This window comes from Anomaloglossus baeobatrachus, chromosome 6, assembly GCF_048569485.1.
Source record: "Anomaloglossus baeobatrachus isolate aAnoBae1 chromosome 6, aAnoBae1.hap1, whole genome shotgun sequence".
Taxonomy (NCBI): domain Eukaryota; kingdom Metazoa; phylum Chordata; class Amphibia; order Anura; family Aromobatidae; genus Anomaloglossus; species Anomaloglossus baeobatrachus.
The window spans coordinates 227,258,834-227,277,800 of NC_134358.1; the positions used below are offsets into that span (position 1 = coordinate 227,258,834).

General features: G+C 46.5%; 1 protein-coding gene across 1 annotated transcript in view; it reads left to right on the forward strand.

Annotated features, from left to right (window-relative positions):
* The first annotated feature begins 554 nt into the window (after positions 1-554).
* Positions 555-18,967, forward strand: part of NUP153 (nucleoporin 153) — a 177,169-nt gene continuing 158,756 nt past the window's right edge. The window contains 1 exon segment of the mRNA XM_075314720.1: positions 555-904. Coding sequence (XP_075170835.1) covers positions 782-904 — 123 coding nt within the window. The 5' untranslated portion in view covers positions 555-781.

Consider the following 18,967-nt stretch of genomic DNA (forward strand, 5'->3'; position numbering starts at 1 on the left):
TGAGGTGCTGCAGGAATAATGTAATACTTATACAATAGCGAGCTGCACAGAATCAAGTCCCACACGGTGATAATATTGCCAACCCCCTTAGACACATGGCTGCAGCATTCGTCATCTGAGAAAAAAAGAAATAAAATAGCTGTGTGGGAGCTTTTTCCATACTTCAAGGGCAGAAGTATATACTCCCCAAGTACAAAAAACCGACACTGAAATCCCCTCAGCGCTCCCAAACCAACTCCTTTTCTGGGGAAGCCATGAGGTAAATCGCCGCACAGTAACGTCTCAGCTCCGGGACGAGCCCGCACACCACAGTGTGACGAAGGGAGAAACACTCTGTCTCTGCATCCGGTTTCCGTTCCCGCCTCTAACATCGACCAATAAGAAAGCGCGACGGATCTGACGTTCCTCCTTCCTTTCTACGTCATTACGTTATCTTCTTTCCTGCGTTTTTGGTAGCTCTCAACATCCCTGAACTACATTTCCCGACAAGCTTCGCGCGTTCTCGTTCTATTTCGTCATTACGTCTTTGAATCGTCGAATACGCGGGCAAGCGCAGTGAGACTCAGGCGGGCAGTGTGAGGAGCGGAGGCCTGGAGACTCGCCGCACACCTACCGGGAACTGAGTTAAGTGTTTCCTTCACCAGCCGATTCCTTTCCGGCCCGCTCTACCGGGCCTAGACTGACGACGACAGTCAGAACCTCCGCCATCACTGTTCGTCCTACAAGAGTAGTAAACGCGCAGGGTCCTCGGGCCGGAGTGACCCGAGGAGGAGTCAGCCGTATGGCGGCAGCGGGAGGAGGCGGAGGGGGACCGGGCCATGGAGGAAAGATACGAACCCGGAGATATCACCTGAGCTCCGGGAGGACCCCGTACAGCAAGAGCCGGACACAAGGCCAGCAGCAGGTGAGTGTTGTCGGGACGGCGTCCATGTGCTACGGGCTGAGGGGGCTCCTTGGTGGTGGGCAGAGGTCCTGTGCTCGGTGCTGTGGATCTGTGTGATGTGAAATATCGGCGCCGTGGATCTGTGTGACGTGAAATATCGGCGCCGTGGATCTGTGTGACGAGGAATCTCGGCGCCGTGGATCTGTGTGACGTGGAATCTCAGCGCCGTGGATCTGTGTGACGTGGAATCTCGGCGCCGTGGATCTGTGTGACGTGGAATCTCGGCGCCGTGGATCTGTGTGACGTGGAATCTCGGCGCCGTGGATCTGTGTGACGTGGAATCTCGGCGCCGTGGATCTGTGTGACGTGGAATCTCGGCGCCGTGGAATCTCGGCGCCGTTGACCTGTGTGACGTGGAATCTCGGCGCCGTTGACCTGTGTGACGTGGAATCTCGGCGCCGTTGACCTGTGTGACGAGGAACCTCGGCGCCGTTGACCTGTGTGACGAGGAACCTCGGCGCCGTTGACCTGTGTGACGAGGAACCTCGGCGCCGTTGACCTGTGTGACGAGGAACCTCGGCGCCGTTGACCTGTGTGACGAGGAACCTCGGCGCCGTTGACCTGTGTGACGAGGAACCTCGGCGCCGTTGACCTGTGTGACGAGGAATCTCGGCGCCGTTGACCTGTGTGACGAGGAATCTCGGCGCCGTTGACCTGTGTGACGAGGAATCTCGGCGCCGTGGATCTGTGTGACGAGGAATCTCGGCGCCGTTGACCTGTGTGACGAGGAATCTCGGCGCCGTTGACCTGTGTGACGAGGAATCTCGGCGCCGTTGACCTGTGTGACGAGGAATCTCGGCGCCGTGGATCTGTGTGACGTGGAATCTCTGCTAAATGTTCTCACTTCTGTTATTCCTGCACTCAATCATTCCACACATATGGGTTTCCCAGATGTGATCACCTAGCCTAAGACTTTAGCAACAGATATGTGCCCACGTGTGTGTATAGCAACCAGTTACGCTGCGTTCTGCACCGCAGCGTAACTGCATGCGTCCCCAGCACAATCTATGAAGATTGTGCATAATCCATGCGCATGTTGCATTTTAGAACGCAGCGATTTGCATGCTGCCAAATCGCTGCGTTCTAAAGTGCAACATGTCACTTCTTTCGTGCGCTTTAAATGCAGCCCCCGCTCTGTCTATGGCCCGCAACACACATCCGTGCCTCGGGTACATGTTTGGTACATTTTTGCACATACCGGAGACACAGAGACCCATGTTATTCTATGGTAGATTGCGCACACACACGTACAATCACACGGAATGTGTGTCCATGTCGTAAGTACGTGTGTGCGCTTTTCTACACGGACGACATGTCCGTTTTTGGCCGTCAGCACGCAGCCACGGACCCCCTATAGTCTATGGGTCCGTGCCTGCACGGACCGCACACGGAGTATGTCCGTGTTCAGCAAGTTTCGTCCGTGTGCGTTTTTAAACGAGCAATCTTTTTTTTTTCTTTTTTATTAAAGTTAGTCTACTTACCTTTTTTTCTGCTGTTCTCAGTCATACTTACATTGGCGCTCGATCTTTTTCTTTCCCCCGGCTCATACTTACCAATCCCCGATCACCAGCGCGACGAGGAACAGCTGTGCCGAAAATAAGCGGCTTCAATTCATTTGAAAATGCCGGCCGCTCATTAATCAATCTACTATTCCCTGCTTCCCCCGCCCACAGGCGCCTATGATTGGTTGCAGTGAGACACGCCCACACGCTGAGTGACAGCAGTCCCACTGCAACCAATCACAGCAGCCGGTGGGCGGGTCTATACTGTTCAGTGAAATAAATAAATAAGTAAAAAAAACGGTCTGCAGTCCCCCCCAATTTTTATTCCAGCCAAGATAAAGCCATACGGCTGAAGGCTGGTATTCTCAGGATGGGGAGCCCCACGTTATGGGGAGCCCCCCAGCCTAACAATATCAGCCAGCAGCCGCCCGGAATTGCCGCATACAATAGATGCGACAGTTCTGGGACTCGACCCGGCTCTTCCCGATTTTTCCTGGTGTGTTGGCAATCAAGGTCAGCATGATTTTGTCATGTGAAGTAATGGCTATTATGTCGCTAGAATGCAGATTACATTGATACCTTTGGTGAAGAAACTTGCTTTGTGGTTCTTCTTTACTCCCTATTTGACGTTTTCTGCTAAATAGATTTTGGTTCTCCGGGGCAGGATCGTACGCTGGGTCTTCTTGTTTGTTTCCTTTGCCACTCTGCCTGCCTCTGATGACTGCTGAGATTTCTAACAATAGGGGTGATTCAAAGACTGGAGGCAGGCCGGGGAGTTAGGCTATGTGCCCACGCTACAGGATTTATCGCGGATTTGACGCGGATTTTGACGCGGATTTAGCGCGGATTTGCCGAAAATCTGCAGCACAGCTACTCCCCAGCCATTTCAATGGCATTTTGGAAATGCTGTGCCCATGCTGCGGATTTTTCCGCTGCGGATTTTGCCGCGGATTTTGATGCGGAACAAACTGCAGCATGTCAATTGTTTGGTGCGGATTTTCTGTTTTGAATGGGGAAAAAAAAAAAAATAAAATCCGCATCAAAATCCGCGGCAAATCCGCGGTAAATCCGCGGCAAATCCGCGGCAAATCCGCGGGTGCGGATTTGCCGCGAAAGTTGCGGATTTTCAGGCAAAAAAATCCGCAGGGACCTTTTACTGTGGACACATAGCCTTACAGTCAGGGAGGAGAAGACCCAGTGTACAGTCCGGCCCCTGTGCACCAATATCTAACTAGCAGAAAACACCAAAAGGGATTAAAGAAGAACAACAAAGTGGATTTCTTCACCAAAAGTATCCAGTTAATCTGTGTTCCAGCCTAATTATGGCCATGTCTTTAGATTACAAAATTGCTCTGACAGGTTCACTTTAAGGGTTGAATTGGTTACCACAATGGTCACATCAGGAATGCCAGATGAGAGGAGACTGGTGGGGGACTGGTAGGTGAGTGTGTGCTATTTATTAATTTTATAGCACACACTGCTTATGTTTGTGTAAAGAAAGGGATTGTCTAGGTTAAAAAAAATCTACAAAAATGTGCATAAAAACAGTTCTATAACTTACCCAATGATCTGGCACCGAGGTATGGTTCAGCAGCTCCACTTTCAGGTGTCTGCTCATTTCAATAACTAAACCAGCCCTTCTCCATAACAGACGCAGGGGGCTGGCTTTAGCCATTGGCATGAGTATTGGACTCATTGGTGCTTCCACATATTCTGTTGTAATGTCTGTCTGCACTGTTCTGAGACTAATGCCCCCATCACATTTAACGACTTACCAGCGATCCCGAAAACGATGTGACCTGATAAGGATCGCTGGTGAGATGTCACACAGTCAGATCTTACCAAGGATGCAGTAATGGTCAGTGACCTGTATAACTATCTCGGCGGGCGCTGGGACTGTGTTAGGAGGTCGTTGGTACTTGGTAGGCGTCAAACACAGGGATTCTTCCTGCCCAGCAGGACATCACCTTTGAAGAAAACGGTCCTGACCATTCAGCAACGACTAGCGATCTCCCAGCAGGGGCCTGATCACTGGTAGGTATCACACATAACGAGATTGCTGCTGCCTCACAAAAACGGTGACGTAGCAACGATCTCGTTAGCAATCTCGTTGTGTGTGACGGGGCCTTAACAGACCAACTTGAAGGCTTCTGTATGATTGTCTACCTATAAATGTACAATTTTTTTAGGGGGGAAGCCCTGCAAAAAACGCACACACCGGCATTGTCACATTTGTAGAGTTGTGTACGATAATAAAACTATACTATTTTTCCTACATGGTGAGTGCGAACAGGAAATAAAAAAAAGTTCGAGCTCCCACAGTATCACGCAAAAGTTGTAAAACATAAAAGCTGGTAATGCTATTATCGTGTAGTTAAGAAAGTTAACATGTCGGTTACAATGCACTTTTTTAAAAAAAAAAATACAATTTAAACATGTTACATTTTTTTTTCTGTTCATGTCTTGTACCAAAACACAGAGTAAGGTTATGTGCCCACATTGCATTTTTATGTGAAGAAAATCTGCAATACAAAAATGCATGTTTTGGCAGGGAAAAAGCAGCTGAGAAAAACGTTCCTTTTTATTTTATTGCGCTTGCACTTTTTTTGACCTGCTTTTTTCCATTCTTTTTGTACGTTTTTTTTTTTTTTCATGCGCTGTACCCCTGTGGTCACCGCTGTTTCATAGCTGATCTTGCAGCCGGGGACCCAGCTCACTGCCCACATCAGTGCCTGCACCGCACCCAGCAGTTTAATTCCCTGAATGCTGCGATCAATGCGATTGATTCCTCTCCCTGCCTCCTAAATGCTGCACTTACCTCTCCCTGGCAATGGGTGTCCCTGTAATGTAATCACAGGGACCCGATCATTGCCATGGTAACCCTGGGTCGTCTTCATTACGACCCCGAGTTACCAAGGTACTGATGACTACACTGACCAGGGCACTATGTCACTGGAGTTTCCTGCAGCAAAGTTCCGTGGTAAAGACCACAAGGCCTAGGTGCAAGGAACCCCGGTGATGTCACAAGGTGAACAGAGTTCATGCCGGCGGATCTGCTGGCATGAACTTGATTCACCTTGTGACGTTACCAGACTTCCCTGCAGCAAGGTCCCACAGTAAAGACTGTGAGATGAGGGAATGGCTGCCGGGAACGCCAGTGACGTAAAAAAAAACCCAAAGCAGGGTAGACATTACACATGTTTTCCTGCGTCTCTCATTGACTCCATTGAAGTCAGTTGGTGAAAAACGCGGAAAGAAAAACACAGAAACAATTCACATGCTGCTTCTTTTTTTTTTGTTTAGCAACAAAAACTGCAAGGAAAAAAGATGCAATGTGGGCACAGCAAGTCAGGATTCTCATAGACTTTGCTGGGATGCTTTTACCTCGCTTTCATTGATTAAAAGAAGCAAGGAGAAAAAAAATGAAAAAAGGAATGTGGGCACAAGGCCTAATAAAAATATCATATGTATCCCAAAAAAGTAAAAATGACATTGTGAAAAAAAAACAAAAAAATAAAAACTCAAAAAACCTATATATGGCTATGTTCACACAGACGTTTTTTTTCATGACCAAAACCTAATCTTGTGGCAGGATGTCTACTAGGAGTCAACTGCGTTTTTTGTGGCGTTTTTTTATGCGCTGTCAAGACCAGCAAGAATTCAAGAGTACCAGAGTGCTGGGTCGGACCGAGATTGACCTGGATCCGGCACTCGGGTAGTAAAAAAAAAAAAAGGTAAAGCAAGCTTGCTATACTTATATATACCAGTCTCCAGTAGATGCTAGAGTGTATGGGCTCCTTCCAGGTATAATGTCTTCAACAGGCCCTTATCACACGAGGGGGCGAAGCATGATTGTAGTGGCAGGGACAAAACATCGCCAAGCTCAATAACCAAGCCGTTCACGCCCACTAACCCAGATAGCCACGCCCACTAACCTGGAAGGAGTCCATACATTCTAGGTTTATCTGTAGCTGCTCCTGCGGCCCCGTCTGCTTCCAGTGCAGCTCATTAGCCTTATGCATATTCACTGCTTCCCTCCCCTCACTGGAGTCTCCAGGCTATTATACAGTAAAACATAAATAAAACAAATCCTACACAGCAGAGATAAAGCCTACAGCCACAGGCTGCAGCCCCCAGCTGTGGTTATCTTGGCTGGGTATCAAAATAAGAGGGACCGCATGCTGTTAATCATTTAAACTAATAATTAAAAAAAAAACAGCGTGTGCACAAACCCCCCCTCCCCCATTCATTGGATGCGACAGTCCCAGCACTTTATCCCGCTCTTCTTGAATTGCCCTGGTACAGTGGCAATTTGGGTAATATCAGGGGTTAATCGCAGCTCATAGCTGTGACTAATGCTAGGTTCACATTTCTGTTGTTTTGCTTCAGTCACATGCGTTGCTTGATGCTTGTGAATAGAATTCATTGTTGGATTCCGTTGTAAAACGTGAGAGAGCGATCAGCTGTTTGTTCGCAATAGCCGGCCGCCAGCTTTTGAGAGCGAACAGATGATCTACCGGCGGCCGTCTAATGAGAGCTGCCAGGTGATCAGCTGATCGCTCTCATTAGCCGGCCGCCAGGTGATCAGCTGATCGCTCACAGAAGGCGGCCGCCTGGTGATCAGCTGATCGGTCACAGAAGGCGGCTGCTGGGTCATCAGCTGATCGTTCACAATAGTCTGTCGCAGGTAAAACTGTAAAAAAAACAAAAAACAAAACTGATTCCATTGTTTTGCAGCATCCGTTGTGCCACTATATGCAACACATCCGTCACACAACGCAATGCAACGGATGCCGTTCAACGCAAGTGTGAAGCTAGCCTTTTATAGCACAGTGTACTTACAGTTGCTCATCTTGACTTTCTACTAAGTTAATGCTTCTTTTTTATTCTTTCTCTGCTCTATGTAGAAACAGGAAGGCTTTTCCCTGTGAGTCATCTCCCTCTGCCCCTCCCTACCTTGCATTGACTTTTAATGACTCATGCAGGAAAAGAGACTTCCTGTTTCTACATAGCGCTTTGAAGGATTTAGCAAGTGAGTTTTTAATCATGTGATGCCATAGACCTAATGGGAAAGAGAAGAATTAACTGTATAGCAGTTCAAAATGAGTAATCTTAAGTACACAGTGCAATATAATGTGATGACTAATTTATTACAACAATAAAAATTTTGATGGGCGTGCTTCTTTAAAGGGCTATTCCCATCGCCAAGATCCTATCCCAATGTGTAGTAGGTGTAATAATATTAGCAAATACCGCCAATTAGAAATCTAATATATAAACTGAGTGAATGTATGTTTTCTTGTATGTCCACTAGAGGAATCCACAGTCGCCTTTAAAATCACAAAATTTTTCACAGCCACCTCATTTGACTCAGGTAATATTGTAGATTGTTTTGTGGGGATAACGTAACCCCATGCTTTAGTTATTTGCCAACCCCCCCAACCCTCCCCCCCGCTTACTTGCTATTTGGATGTGTGAGGTTATATATTGGCTGTTTTAACAGTTAGCCTGGATATTTATCAGGTGGCTTATAGCAACCAATCACAGCCCTGCTTCTGTTTTTCTACAGGTCATTAATAGGAGCTGTGATTGGTTGCTATGGGCAACAAAAGGACATTCTTAAAGTACCGTCACACTAAGCGAAGCTCCAGCGATCCCACCAGCAACCTGGCCTGGCAGGGATCGCTGGAGCGTCCCTACACGGGTTGCTGGTGAGCTGTCACACAGGCAGATATCACCAGAAACCAGTGACCAGCCCCCAGCCAGCAGCGACGCGTGGAAGGGATGCTGCGCTTGGTAACTAAGGTAAATATCGGGTAACCAACCCGATATTTACCTTGGTTACCAGTGCACACCGCTTAGCGCTGGCTCCCTGCACTCCTAGCCAGAGTACACATCGAGTTAATTATCCGATGTGTAGTCTGGCTATGTGTGCAGGGAGCCGGCACTGACAGCGTGAGAGCGGCGGACGCTAGTAACCAAGGTAAATATCGGGTAACCAAGGAAAGGGCTTCTTGGTTACCCAATGTTTACCGTGGTTACCAGCGTCCGCAGAAGCCGGCTCCTGCTGCCTGCACATTCAGTTGTTGCTCTCTCGCTGTCACACACAGCGATGTGTGCTTCACAGCGGGAGAACAACAACTAAAAAATGGTCCAAGACATTCAGCAACAACCAGCGACCTCACAGCAGGGGCCAGGTTGTTGCTGGATGTTACACACAACAACATCGCTAGCAACATCGCTGTTACGTCACAAAAGTCGTGCCTCAGCAGCGATGTTGCTTAGTGAGACGTGGCCTTTAGTATTAGAAGCTTATGTGTCAGTTATTATGATTTTGGTGGTGGGTGGGAGGGACGGAGACAGGGAAAGAGACAGAGAGACTGACACTATCCCAGGCAACGCCGGGTACTACAGCTAGTGTAGTATAATTCTTTTGCTTAGGTATATTGCTTACCTTATGCGCAGGGCAGTAATTTCTAATTGTAGGTATATGTTGCTGTTGTTGTTATTATTAAGAATAATAATAAGAATAACTAATAATATTCCACCTACTATATATTGGGATAGGATCTTGGAGATGGAAATACTCCTTTAACCCCTTCACGACCGGCCGATTTTGCGCTTTCAGTTTTTTTTTTCGCCTTTTTCCGAGAGCCGTAATTTTTGTATTTTTCAGTCAATCTGGTCATGTGAGGGATTATTTTTTGCGGAACGAGCTGTACTTTTAAAGCAGAGCAAGAGTTTTACCAAATAGTGTACTGGACAATGGCAAAAAAATTCCATGTGTGGAAAATTGCAAAACAAAGTGTGATTGCACTATTGTTTTTGAGAATTTTATTCACTGTGTTCACTATATGGTAAAACTGAAGTGTGGGTGTGATGCCTGAGGTTGGTGCGAGTTCGTAGACCCCAAACATAAATAGGTTTCCTGTTTAGCTAAGGGGTTAAAAAAAATTCAGAAGTTTGTCCAAAAACAAGTGGCATACATTTTAAGCCATTTTCCGCAACCCATAGCGTTCTCATTTTTCGGTATCTATGCCTCAGAAACTGCTTACTTTTTGCGTCTCGGGCTGACGTTTTTAATGGTACCTTTTTGCTCCGATGCTACGTTTTGATCGCCTGTTATTGCATTTTGCGCAAAATCTGTGACCAAAAAACGTAAATTTGGCGTTTGAAATTTTTTTGCTGCTATGCCTTTTACCGATCAAATTAATTGATTTTATATTTTCATAGGTTTTGCATTTATGAACGCGGCGATACCAAATATGTGTATATTTTTTATTTTTTGAACTCTTAATTTTCAATGGGGCGAATGGGGGGTGATTTGAACTTTTAGGATTTTTTTTTTTTTTTTTTCCAAGTGATTGCTCAAACAAAAACTCTGCCAAAACTCTCCACAAAGATACCCGGGTGTCTCTTGATTTGCTTGTCTTATAAAGTATAGATCGTCTTCACAACAGAAAATGCCTGAAGAATGGTCCATTGATTTTTAACCACTTGGAGCCTTCGGATGTGGTGGAAAGACTAAATATATGAATAGCAAGTCATTTTTATGTAGAACTGAAAGAAAGATATTAGCCCCATTCATCAGTGTTACATCACAAATGCATGCCACTGATGAGACGCGACAAATTCATTAAGTGGCGTACGGCTCATATTGAATTCAGTGCATCTTATTCCTGCATACCCTTTATATTCTAGATTATGAAATGCCAGACTTAATAAATCAGTGTAGTTGTGTGCCGAAACGGCTAAAAATTAATTTTTCTCTTATTATAAAGAAATGTACAAAAAAAACCCCAACGTATTTGCATCTCTGCATCCGTTAATGTCTGGTCTATCAAAATATAAATAATTAACCCATGCGGAACAAGCTGAATTGCCTATGTTGGTCAACTCTCTTTAAAAACATAAAAAACAATTAAAAAATATCTACTCCAAATTGGTATCAAGCCAGCTTGCCATGCTAACAATGATCTGTAGCAACTAAATCGACAAATATAAAAATGTAACAGGTTAAAAAAAATAAAAACAAAAACAATTATTTTCACTTCAAATTTATCTATGCAAGTTTGCGATCGCTGTCATCATACTGACAAATGGACAATGTCTGTCATTTTTACCACATAATAAACACAACTGCTCAAAACCATGTTAAGGCTCTGTGCGCACTAGAAATGAGAAGTTTCTCAAGAAAATTTCTTGAGAAACTTCTGGGAGTGAAAGATTTCCGGACCTCCGGAAAAAATCCGCACCAAATCCGCATGCGGATTAGCCGCGGATTAGCCGCGGAATAGCCGCGATTTTCCCGCGGGTGGTTCCCTGCGGATTTTTGCAGGCTGTACTGCCGAAATCCGCAGGGTACCTGCGGAAATAATGGACATGTTCATTTTCTCAAGAAAGTTTCTCGAGAAATTCTTCTCAAGGAAATTTCTTGAGAAAAATCCGCACCAGTGCGCACAGCTATTTTTTTTTTACCATAGGATTTGCTGGGAAATGTCTGCACAAAGATTGCAGACATTTCTCATGAAATTTCCGCGGCAAATCCGCGGGTAAATCCACGGGTAAAACGCACTAGTGCGCACATAGCCTAAAACTGCATATTTATTTTTTCACAATTTGATCACGCACACATTTTTTTTAATATTTTCCAGTACATGATATTCTTCAAAGCTACAACTCTTCCTACAAAAAACAAGTCCCTCATACAGCTATATGCATAGAAGGAAAAAAAAAGTTATGGCTCTTGGAAGAATAGGGGAAAAAAACAGCACAAAAACTATTAAATCAATTTAAAAGGGTTAAACATCTTGTGGAAATAACTAACTTAGCACTGGGGTCCTGGGTTCAAATCCCACCAAGGACAACATCTGCAAGGCTTTGTATGTTTTCACCTTGTTCGCGTGGGTTTCTCTCGGATACTCCGGTTTCCTCCCACACTCCAAAGACTTTACTGATAAGGAATTTAGATTGAGCCCCAATGGGGTAAAGCAAAGCATGAAAAATATTGAAGTGAAACTTACAGCTGATACAGGCTGCTGAATCCGTGTACAGCGTGTATCAGACACTGGCTGTGACATCTCAGCCATGTATGTTTAACTCTGAAATGTGGCGACTTTTCAGACACAAACACACTTGAAAAGTCATTGGAAAGACTGCAATGTGTCCCTGCTGGCTCTCTGTGCCCACTGTCCTGGATCGACAAGTTCATATAGGCGTGTGTATTACAGCCAAGACCTGCCCTTAACAATCCTGAGCCATGTGGTGTCATACAGAAGTACAACGCCTCCTGCATAAAACAAGCCCTCATATTCCTACGTGTACAGAAAAATAAAAAAGTTATGGCTCTGGGAGAACGAGAGTAAAAAAAATGGAAACTCAAAAACAGAAATTGGCCTGTCATGAAGGTGTTAAGAGATTAAATGGGGAGGATACTGGAATTCCAGACTTTCTTCTTCTATTGTCTATTTCTACAGTACAAGAGAGTAATTTATGGTTGCTTAACTGAATGGGAGTCAATTGACAGAAATGTCATAATTAGTCTGCAGGACCGGTGCGGTCTCCCCCAGAGGCTGACCGTCAGGGATGCACAGAGCCATGTGTCTTCTGCCCTGCCTGGTCAAGGCCTTCAGTACTACAGCTGGTATGGTGCTCCTGTAAGGGGTACTTTTCACATAGCGAGATCGCTGCTGAGTCACGTTTTTTGTGACGTACCAGTGACCTCATCAGGGATCTCGCTGTGTGTGACACTGAGCAGCGATCTGGCCCCTGCTGTGAGATCGCTGCTCGTTACACACAGTGCTGGTTCATTTTTTATTGTTGCTCTCCCGCTGTTAAGCACACATCGCTGTGTGTGACAGCGAGAGAGCAACGATCTGAATGTGCAGGGAGCAGGGAGCCGGCGTCTGGCAGCCTGCGGTAAGCTGTAACCAAGGTAAATATCGGGTAACCAAGCGAAGTGCTTTGTTTGGTTACTTGATATTTACCTTGGTTACTAGCGTTCGCCACTCTCAGACTGCCAGTGCCGGCTCCCTGCTCCCTGCACACGTAGCCAGAGTACACATCGGGTAAATAAGCAAAGCAGTTTGCTTATTAACCCGATGTGTACTCTGGCTACGAGTGCAGGGAGCCAGCGCTAAGCGGTGTGCGCTGGTAACCAAGGTAAATATCGGGTAACCAAGCGCTTGGTTACCTGATATGTACCTTAGTTACCAAGCGCAGCATCGCTTCCACGCGTCGCTGGGGGCTGGTCGCTGGTGAGATCTGCCTGATTGACAGCTCACCAGCGACCATGTAGCGACGCGCCAGCGATCCTGACCCGGTCATATCGCTGGTGGGATCGCGGGAGCGTCGCTGAAGTGTGACGGTACCCTAAGTGTTAATAGCATGCTGCTTATCATGAGGCCCCAATCCTTTATAGCAAAGCAGCTAAATAAGGCCATGTTCCCACGAGCAGTGTTTGAGTTTTTGACTATAGAATTTCTGTACTTTAGTTAACTTGTGTTTTTTTTTTTTTTCATTGCGTTTTTTGCCGCAGCATTTTTATCCCATTTTTGGCACTGTTTTTTTTGTCTCTGATGTGTCGTGCTTTAAACAAAGCTTTGTTTTTGCAATTTCCCGGTATTGACAATCTTACATGCATTTTTAATGCTTTTATGTCACTGAAACACACTAATACCCTATGTGCGGGGGTTTTTTTTAACCTGTGATTTTTTTTTTTTTTTTTTTTACGTATCGAATGCAAATGTATGCGGAAATTCCACACCGAAAACTCTGTGTACCCGCAAGGTATAATGGCGTGCTGCAGCTTGGCAAAAAGTACTGTGGGTCATTTTATGCAGCGAAAAAAAGTGCAATGGACATGAGACTTCTATTAATCTCATCCACTTTGCCTGTACTGTAAACACTTTGCTATTGATGCAGCAAAAATAATACATATCGCTCAAAACGCTGGTAACATTCATCGTGGGCACGAAACCTTTAGATTTATTTTTATTTTTTTATGTCGCTAGAAATCTAAAACCTGACCACAGCTTATAGTGGACATAAGCAGTCCTGTGGGATATTCCATTCAAGAAACATTTAGTTCTGTAATGCATCATGTAATTAGAGGTTTGTTGAAGTTATTTGGGGGAAAAACTGTTCTTTGTGTGGAATCATGCAAACATTGTCCATCGTCATGTAATGGATCACTAACCAGGTTTTCTAGATGCTCTACACTTGTTCACATTCTCCTCTTTCTAAAGTAAAGTTGGGATTACACGGGGCATCTGATGTTTTCATTCATTCACCTGAAATGCCACAAATTTCTGATGAGTAGAGCATAATGTATTCAGAGTGCACTGGAGTTCCTATCGACTGAAGTGCCTTAAAGTGCTGCTAAAGGAAAAGCTAGCCTTCTCGCCCAGAGCAACCAGACAGAGCTAAGCTTTTTTTTTTTTTCCTTGAAGAGCTACAGTGCCTTGCAAAAGTATTCGGCCCCCTTGAATTTGTAAACCTTTAGGCTATGTGCGCTCTAGAAAAGTGATTTTTCTCAAGAAAATTTCTTGAGAAACTTCTGGGAGTTAAAGATTACCGCACCTGCGGTAAAAAACCGCACCAAAACCGCGGGAAAAAACGCATGCGTTTTTGCCGCCGGTTGGCCCCTGCGTTTTTTTTTATGCTGAACTGCAATAAATAATATATCAGATAGATAATCGATAGACAGATAATGGATAGAGGGAAAGATGGATAGATAGATGAGAAAGACCTATATAATGTTCCACCCCCCCTGCATATTCTTTTTTTTTTAAATTCTTTATTTTAAAGACCGACACGAGAACATACAAAATAACCACTGTTCCACAAAAAGCAGAAAAACAGATTTCAAATATTTAACATTGACATATATCCCACCCTTCCGCTCTCCTGTACATATCTAATAACTGCAACTGCTCGAGTCAGTCCCATTTTAATCCTTTTATGAACCAACCCAACATGGGTAGAATACAGAACATAGAAAGAGAGGGCAAAGCCCGAAAAGAATTTAGAACCAGGATAAGAGAAAAAGGTAGAGAGAGATTAAAGGGGAGGGGAGAGTAGGAGAAGATAGTGGGCAGAGAGGTGAGAGAAAGGGAAAGCGAGAAAAGAGGAGAAGAGGAGAAGAGAGAGGAAAAAAAAAAAAAAAAAAAAAAAAAGGGGGGGGGGGGGGGAGGGGATGCTCCACCAGAGCCTCACAGCAGCCGTGGAGGAGCGAGTAATCTGGCGTAATCCGCCGAGTAAGTGAACTCCAACCATGGGAGCCAGGTCCTGCGAAAACCTTCCTGACTGTCATTGAGAGAGGATGTCAGGTCCTCCATGTGCCTTAGGTCATTAACCCTTGCAACCCACTGTGCCAGTGTAGGGGGGGTAGTAGACTTCCAGCCAAGCGGGATACAAGACCTGGCGGCCATTACCATAAACCTAAGCAAAGAGCGCTTGTATCTATGAGCCGGGAGTTCCGAAAGCTGTAAGATATACAGTTCCGGACCCAATGTCTCAGCCGTGCCGGTCACCAGTCTAGTTACCTCCCTCACTTCTGACCAAAACCGTTGTAAAGAAGGGCAAGACCAAAAGATGTGCACGTAGTCACCCTCCCCCGAACCACACCTCCAGCAAACGGGATCGACTGAGGGGAATATCCTATGAAGCCTGGTCGGGACTCTATACCACCTGGTCAGAAGTTTGAAGTTGGCCTCCAACATTCTGGAACTGACCGAGGTTTTATGTGCCAACATTAGGACGTTGTTTCGCTGCGTGTCTGACAAGGTCGTCCCAAGGTCCCTTTCCCACTGCCGCAAATAAACCGGGGTGGGCAAATCACCCGGGTCTGATAGCAGATTGTATGCCAGGGAAAGTGAGTGCCGCAGGGCCCCCTCTCCCAAGCACAATTTTTCGAATCTAGTGAGAGGCCCAGCATACCGGGCGAAGCAGGGAAGGGAGCTCAAGAAGTGTCTCAACTGCATTGCCCTCCATCTCCCCATGGGGTCCGGCGGCAGGAGACCACAAATATCCGAAAGAGACAACCAGTCACCCTCTCCTCCCATCTGGTAAGCTCTGAATCTGCCCCCCTGTACCCAGCTCCGAAAAACTGGATCTGAGAGGCCGGGACGGAAATCCGGATCTCCTATAATTGGTGACATGGGAGAAGGCAACGGCAGGAGAAGGCGCCGAACCTCTCCCCTCGAACAGCATTCCAGAGTAGCGCCAATGGTGGGATGAGATCTCACAGAGGCCGGGAACAGGCTCCCGACCCAAGGCATGGCTGGTAAATGTACCTCCGAGAAGCTCTGTTCCAGGGCGACCCAAGGTTTCATCCTGGAGTGACGGCACCAATCCAGAATCCTAACCATATGTGTGGCCCAGTAATATTTTTTCATATCAGGTATTCCCAGCCCACCCCTACGCTTAGGTCTGCACAGTAGGGAACGGGAAAGCCTCGCCGGCTTATTTGCCCAAATAAATTTAGTATATAGTGAGGCCACTTCCTTGAAAAAAGAGCTCGGGATCTTAATTGGCAGGGCCTGAAAGAGATAGAGAAGCCGTGGTAATATGTTCATCTTCAATATTGCACACCTCCCAAACCATGTGAAAAGACCCCTCGCCCAGTTTGCGCAATCTGTTCTAATGGACTGCAGGAGAGGGAGATAGTTCAGCTTATATAGTTGGCTATTGTCCGCTGCCAGCTGGACCCCCAGATACCTCAAAGAATGATTAGCCCACTTAAACCCAAACGCAGATTGAAGCGCAATAACAAGATCTTGGGGTAAAGATACATTCATAGCCTCCGATTTTGACATGTTAATTCTAAAATTAGAAAGAGAGGAGTATGTTTCCAGCTCTCTCAGTAAATTGGGCAGGGAGACCCGAGGGTTAGTAATAAAGAAAAGTAAATCATCCGCGTACGCCGCGATTTTATAGGTGGAACCCGCAACTGTAGGGCCGGAAATGTCAATGTTACCTCTAATTCGGCAAAGCAGGGGTTCCAGGGTCAGGATAAAGATCAGGGGTGAGAGGGGACATCCCTGCCTTGTGCCGTTAAGAATGGAAAATCTATCTGAAAGGAGACCGTTCACCCTGACCGCAGCAGAGGGATTGCTATACAGAGAGCAAATCCACCTGAACATCATCCTCCCCAACCCCACCTCCCGCAGAACCTCCTCCATGAATATCCAATTGACTCTGTCGAACGCTTTTTCTGCATCGGTCGACAAGAGCATCAGGGGCAACCCTTCCGAATTAGCCCTGTGGATTAAGTTCAACGCCTTAGTGGTGTTGTCTCTCGCTTCCCTTCCCATCATGAACCCAGCCTGGTCAGGGTGGACAATCTCCCCCAGCAATGGAGAGAGTCTCTCTGATAATATTCTGGCGAAGAGCTTCAAATCTGTGTTGAGGAGGGAGATGGGTCGGTAACTAGAACAAGAGGTAGGGTCTTTACCCTCTTTAGGGATGACTACTATATTAGCGGCCAGAGAGTCTCTCGGCAAGTGAACTTTTTCAGAGAGTGAGATATTGTTAAAGGCCGAGAGAAATGGGGGAAGCAACATGGAGCCCATCTTTTTGTAGTAAAGCAGGGGAAATCCATCCGGACCAGGGGCCTTACCAGTAGGGGAATTTTTAATTGCAGCCAAGTACTCCTCCTCTGAGATGGGTCTTTCCAGGGCGTCCGCATCCTCAGGTTTAAGATGTTTCAACCCGGAGTTAGAAATGTACTTCTGGATACGCTGCCGTAGTTCCGTCCTGGCCCTCTCCGACCGCCCCCCATCTATTGAGTAGAGAGAGGCGTAAAAGTCTTTAAAGGCGGAGGCAATGTCTTTCGGAAGAGTGGCCCACCTGTCGCCAGACATGTGCACTCTAGGAACATATCCCCTCGCCCTCTGGTTCCGGAGGGCTCTAGCCAGGGTCCTCCCACTTTTATTGCCATATTCATAAAAATGCCGCCTGCATTTAGCTAGCACTCCCTTGGCCTTTTGATATAGCAAGGACCTGAGTTCCTCCCTCTTCCTGGCCAGATTGGCGCCCACGTTCCCTCCCAAAGACCCCTTATGTACTGCTTCCAACTCCCTTATGTCTGCTAGTAGAGATGTAACCTCAGCTTCCCGTTCCCTTTTCAGACGGGCCCCATGTTTGATGAATAATCCCCTCACGACACATTTGTGAGCTTCCCACACAATGTTGGGGGACATCCCCTCCCCCCCACTACAGTCAAAGTATTCCCTCAGGGCCTCCCTTATTTCTTGCATTTTCACCGGCTCATTGAGTAACGAGGTGTTCAATAGCCACTGACCCTGCCTCCCGATGGGACATTCAAGGGACAGAGTGACCGTAATCAGTGCGTGATCAGAAAAAGATATGCACTCAATTGACGCATCCACCAGAGAGTGTAGGTCCCCATGTTTAATAAAAAAGAGGTCCAACCTAGAATAGCAGTCGTGCGCTGCAGAATAAAATGAAAAGTCTTTGTCTGATGGGTGCAGCAATCGCCAAGTATCTATCAGTTGGTGGTCATGTAATCCCCGTCTCATCCGGCGCAGCGTCATGTGTGGCATACCAGACACCCCTTTTGAACTGTCTCTCAACGGTTCCAAGACTACGTTAAAGTCACCCCCGAGAACCAAAGTGCCCTCCGAGAATTCCTCTATCTTCTCAAGGTACCGCAACAAGGTGGGACATTGGCCCGCATTAGGCAAGTATACTGCCACAAATGTGAACATCTGAGTAGCTATGCGTCCCTTGAGCATCATAAGCCTACCCAGATCGTCTGTCTGAGAGTCTAACAATTCCCACGGGAGCGTGCTGGACATGAGGATGCTCGTTCCCCTAGATCTAGGATCAGGGGAGGGTGAGTGGTGCACAGTGGGGTACCTTCTGTCCGAGAGTCTGTAAGGCTTAGCTTCACAGTAGTGTGTCTCCTGGAGGAAGGCTACCTGAATTCGATTTCTCCAAAGAAGGTTCAGCAGGATAGATCTTTTCTCCGGGCTATGAAGGCCCTTGACATTCAGTGAGCCCACCCGCAGATTGGCCTGCCTCTGTTTCACCATTTTCTGTCGCGAGGTCCTAGAGGAGCAAATCAAAAGAAAGGAGGGGAAGGGGAGAGAAAAAAAAAAAAAAAAAAAAAAAAGAGAGGGAAAGCTGGTGAAAAGAGAGGAGGGGTAGAAAAAGTATTGACAAAGAGGGAAGTAGCTGAGACCCTTTAGCAGGGGGAAAAGAGAGAGGCAAGAAGATCAGAGAAGAGAACAAGAGAGAGGAAAAGCAGCGAGACTGCCGCTCGCAGCACCAGGGACCAGCCCAGGGACTACTAAGAAAAGGATAGGGACAAGAACTGACATGCGGCCAGAGCGCAGACCCGCGCCCCTCTTATTAGCACTAAATGACCCCTCTCTCCGACGGAGAAGAAGGGTCAGCCGATTAACCACCCACACACCCCACCACCCAGGATGAACGCGGTAAAGAAAAACATCCCCCCCCCCCCCCCACCCCCACCCCCAATCTTAAACTAGACATT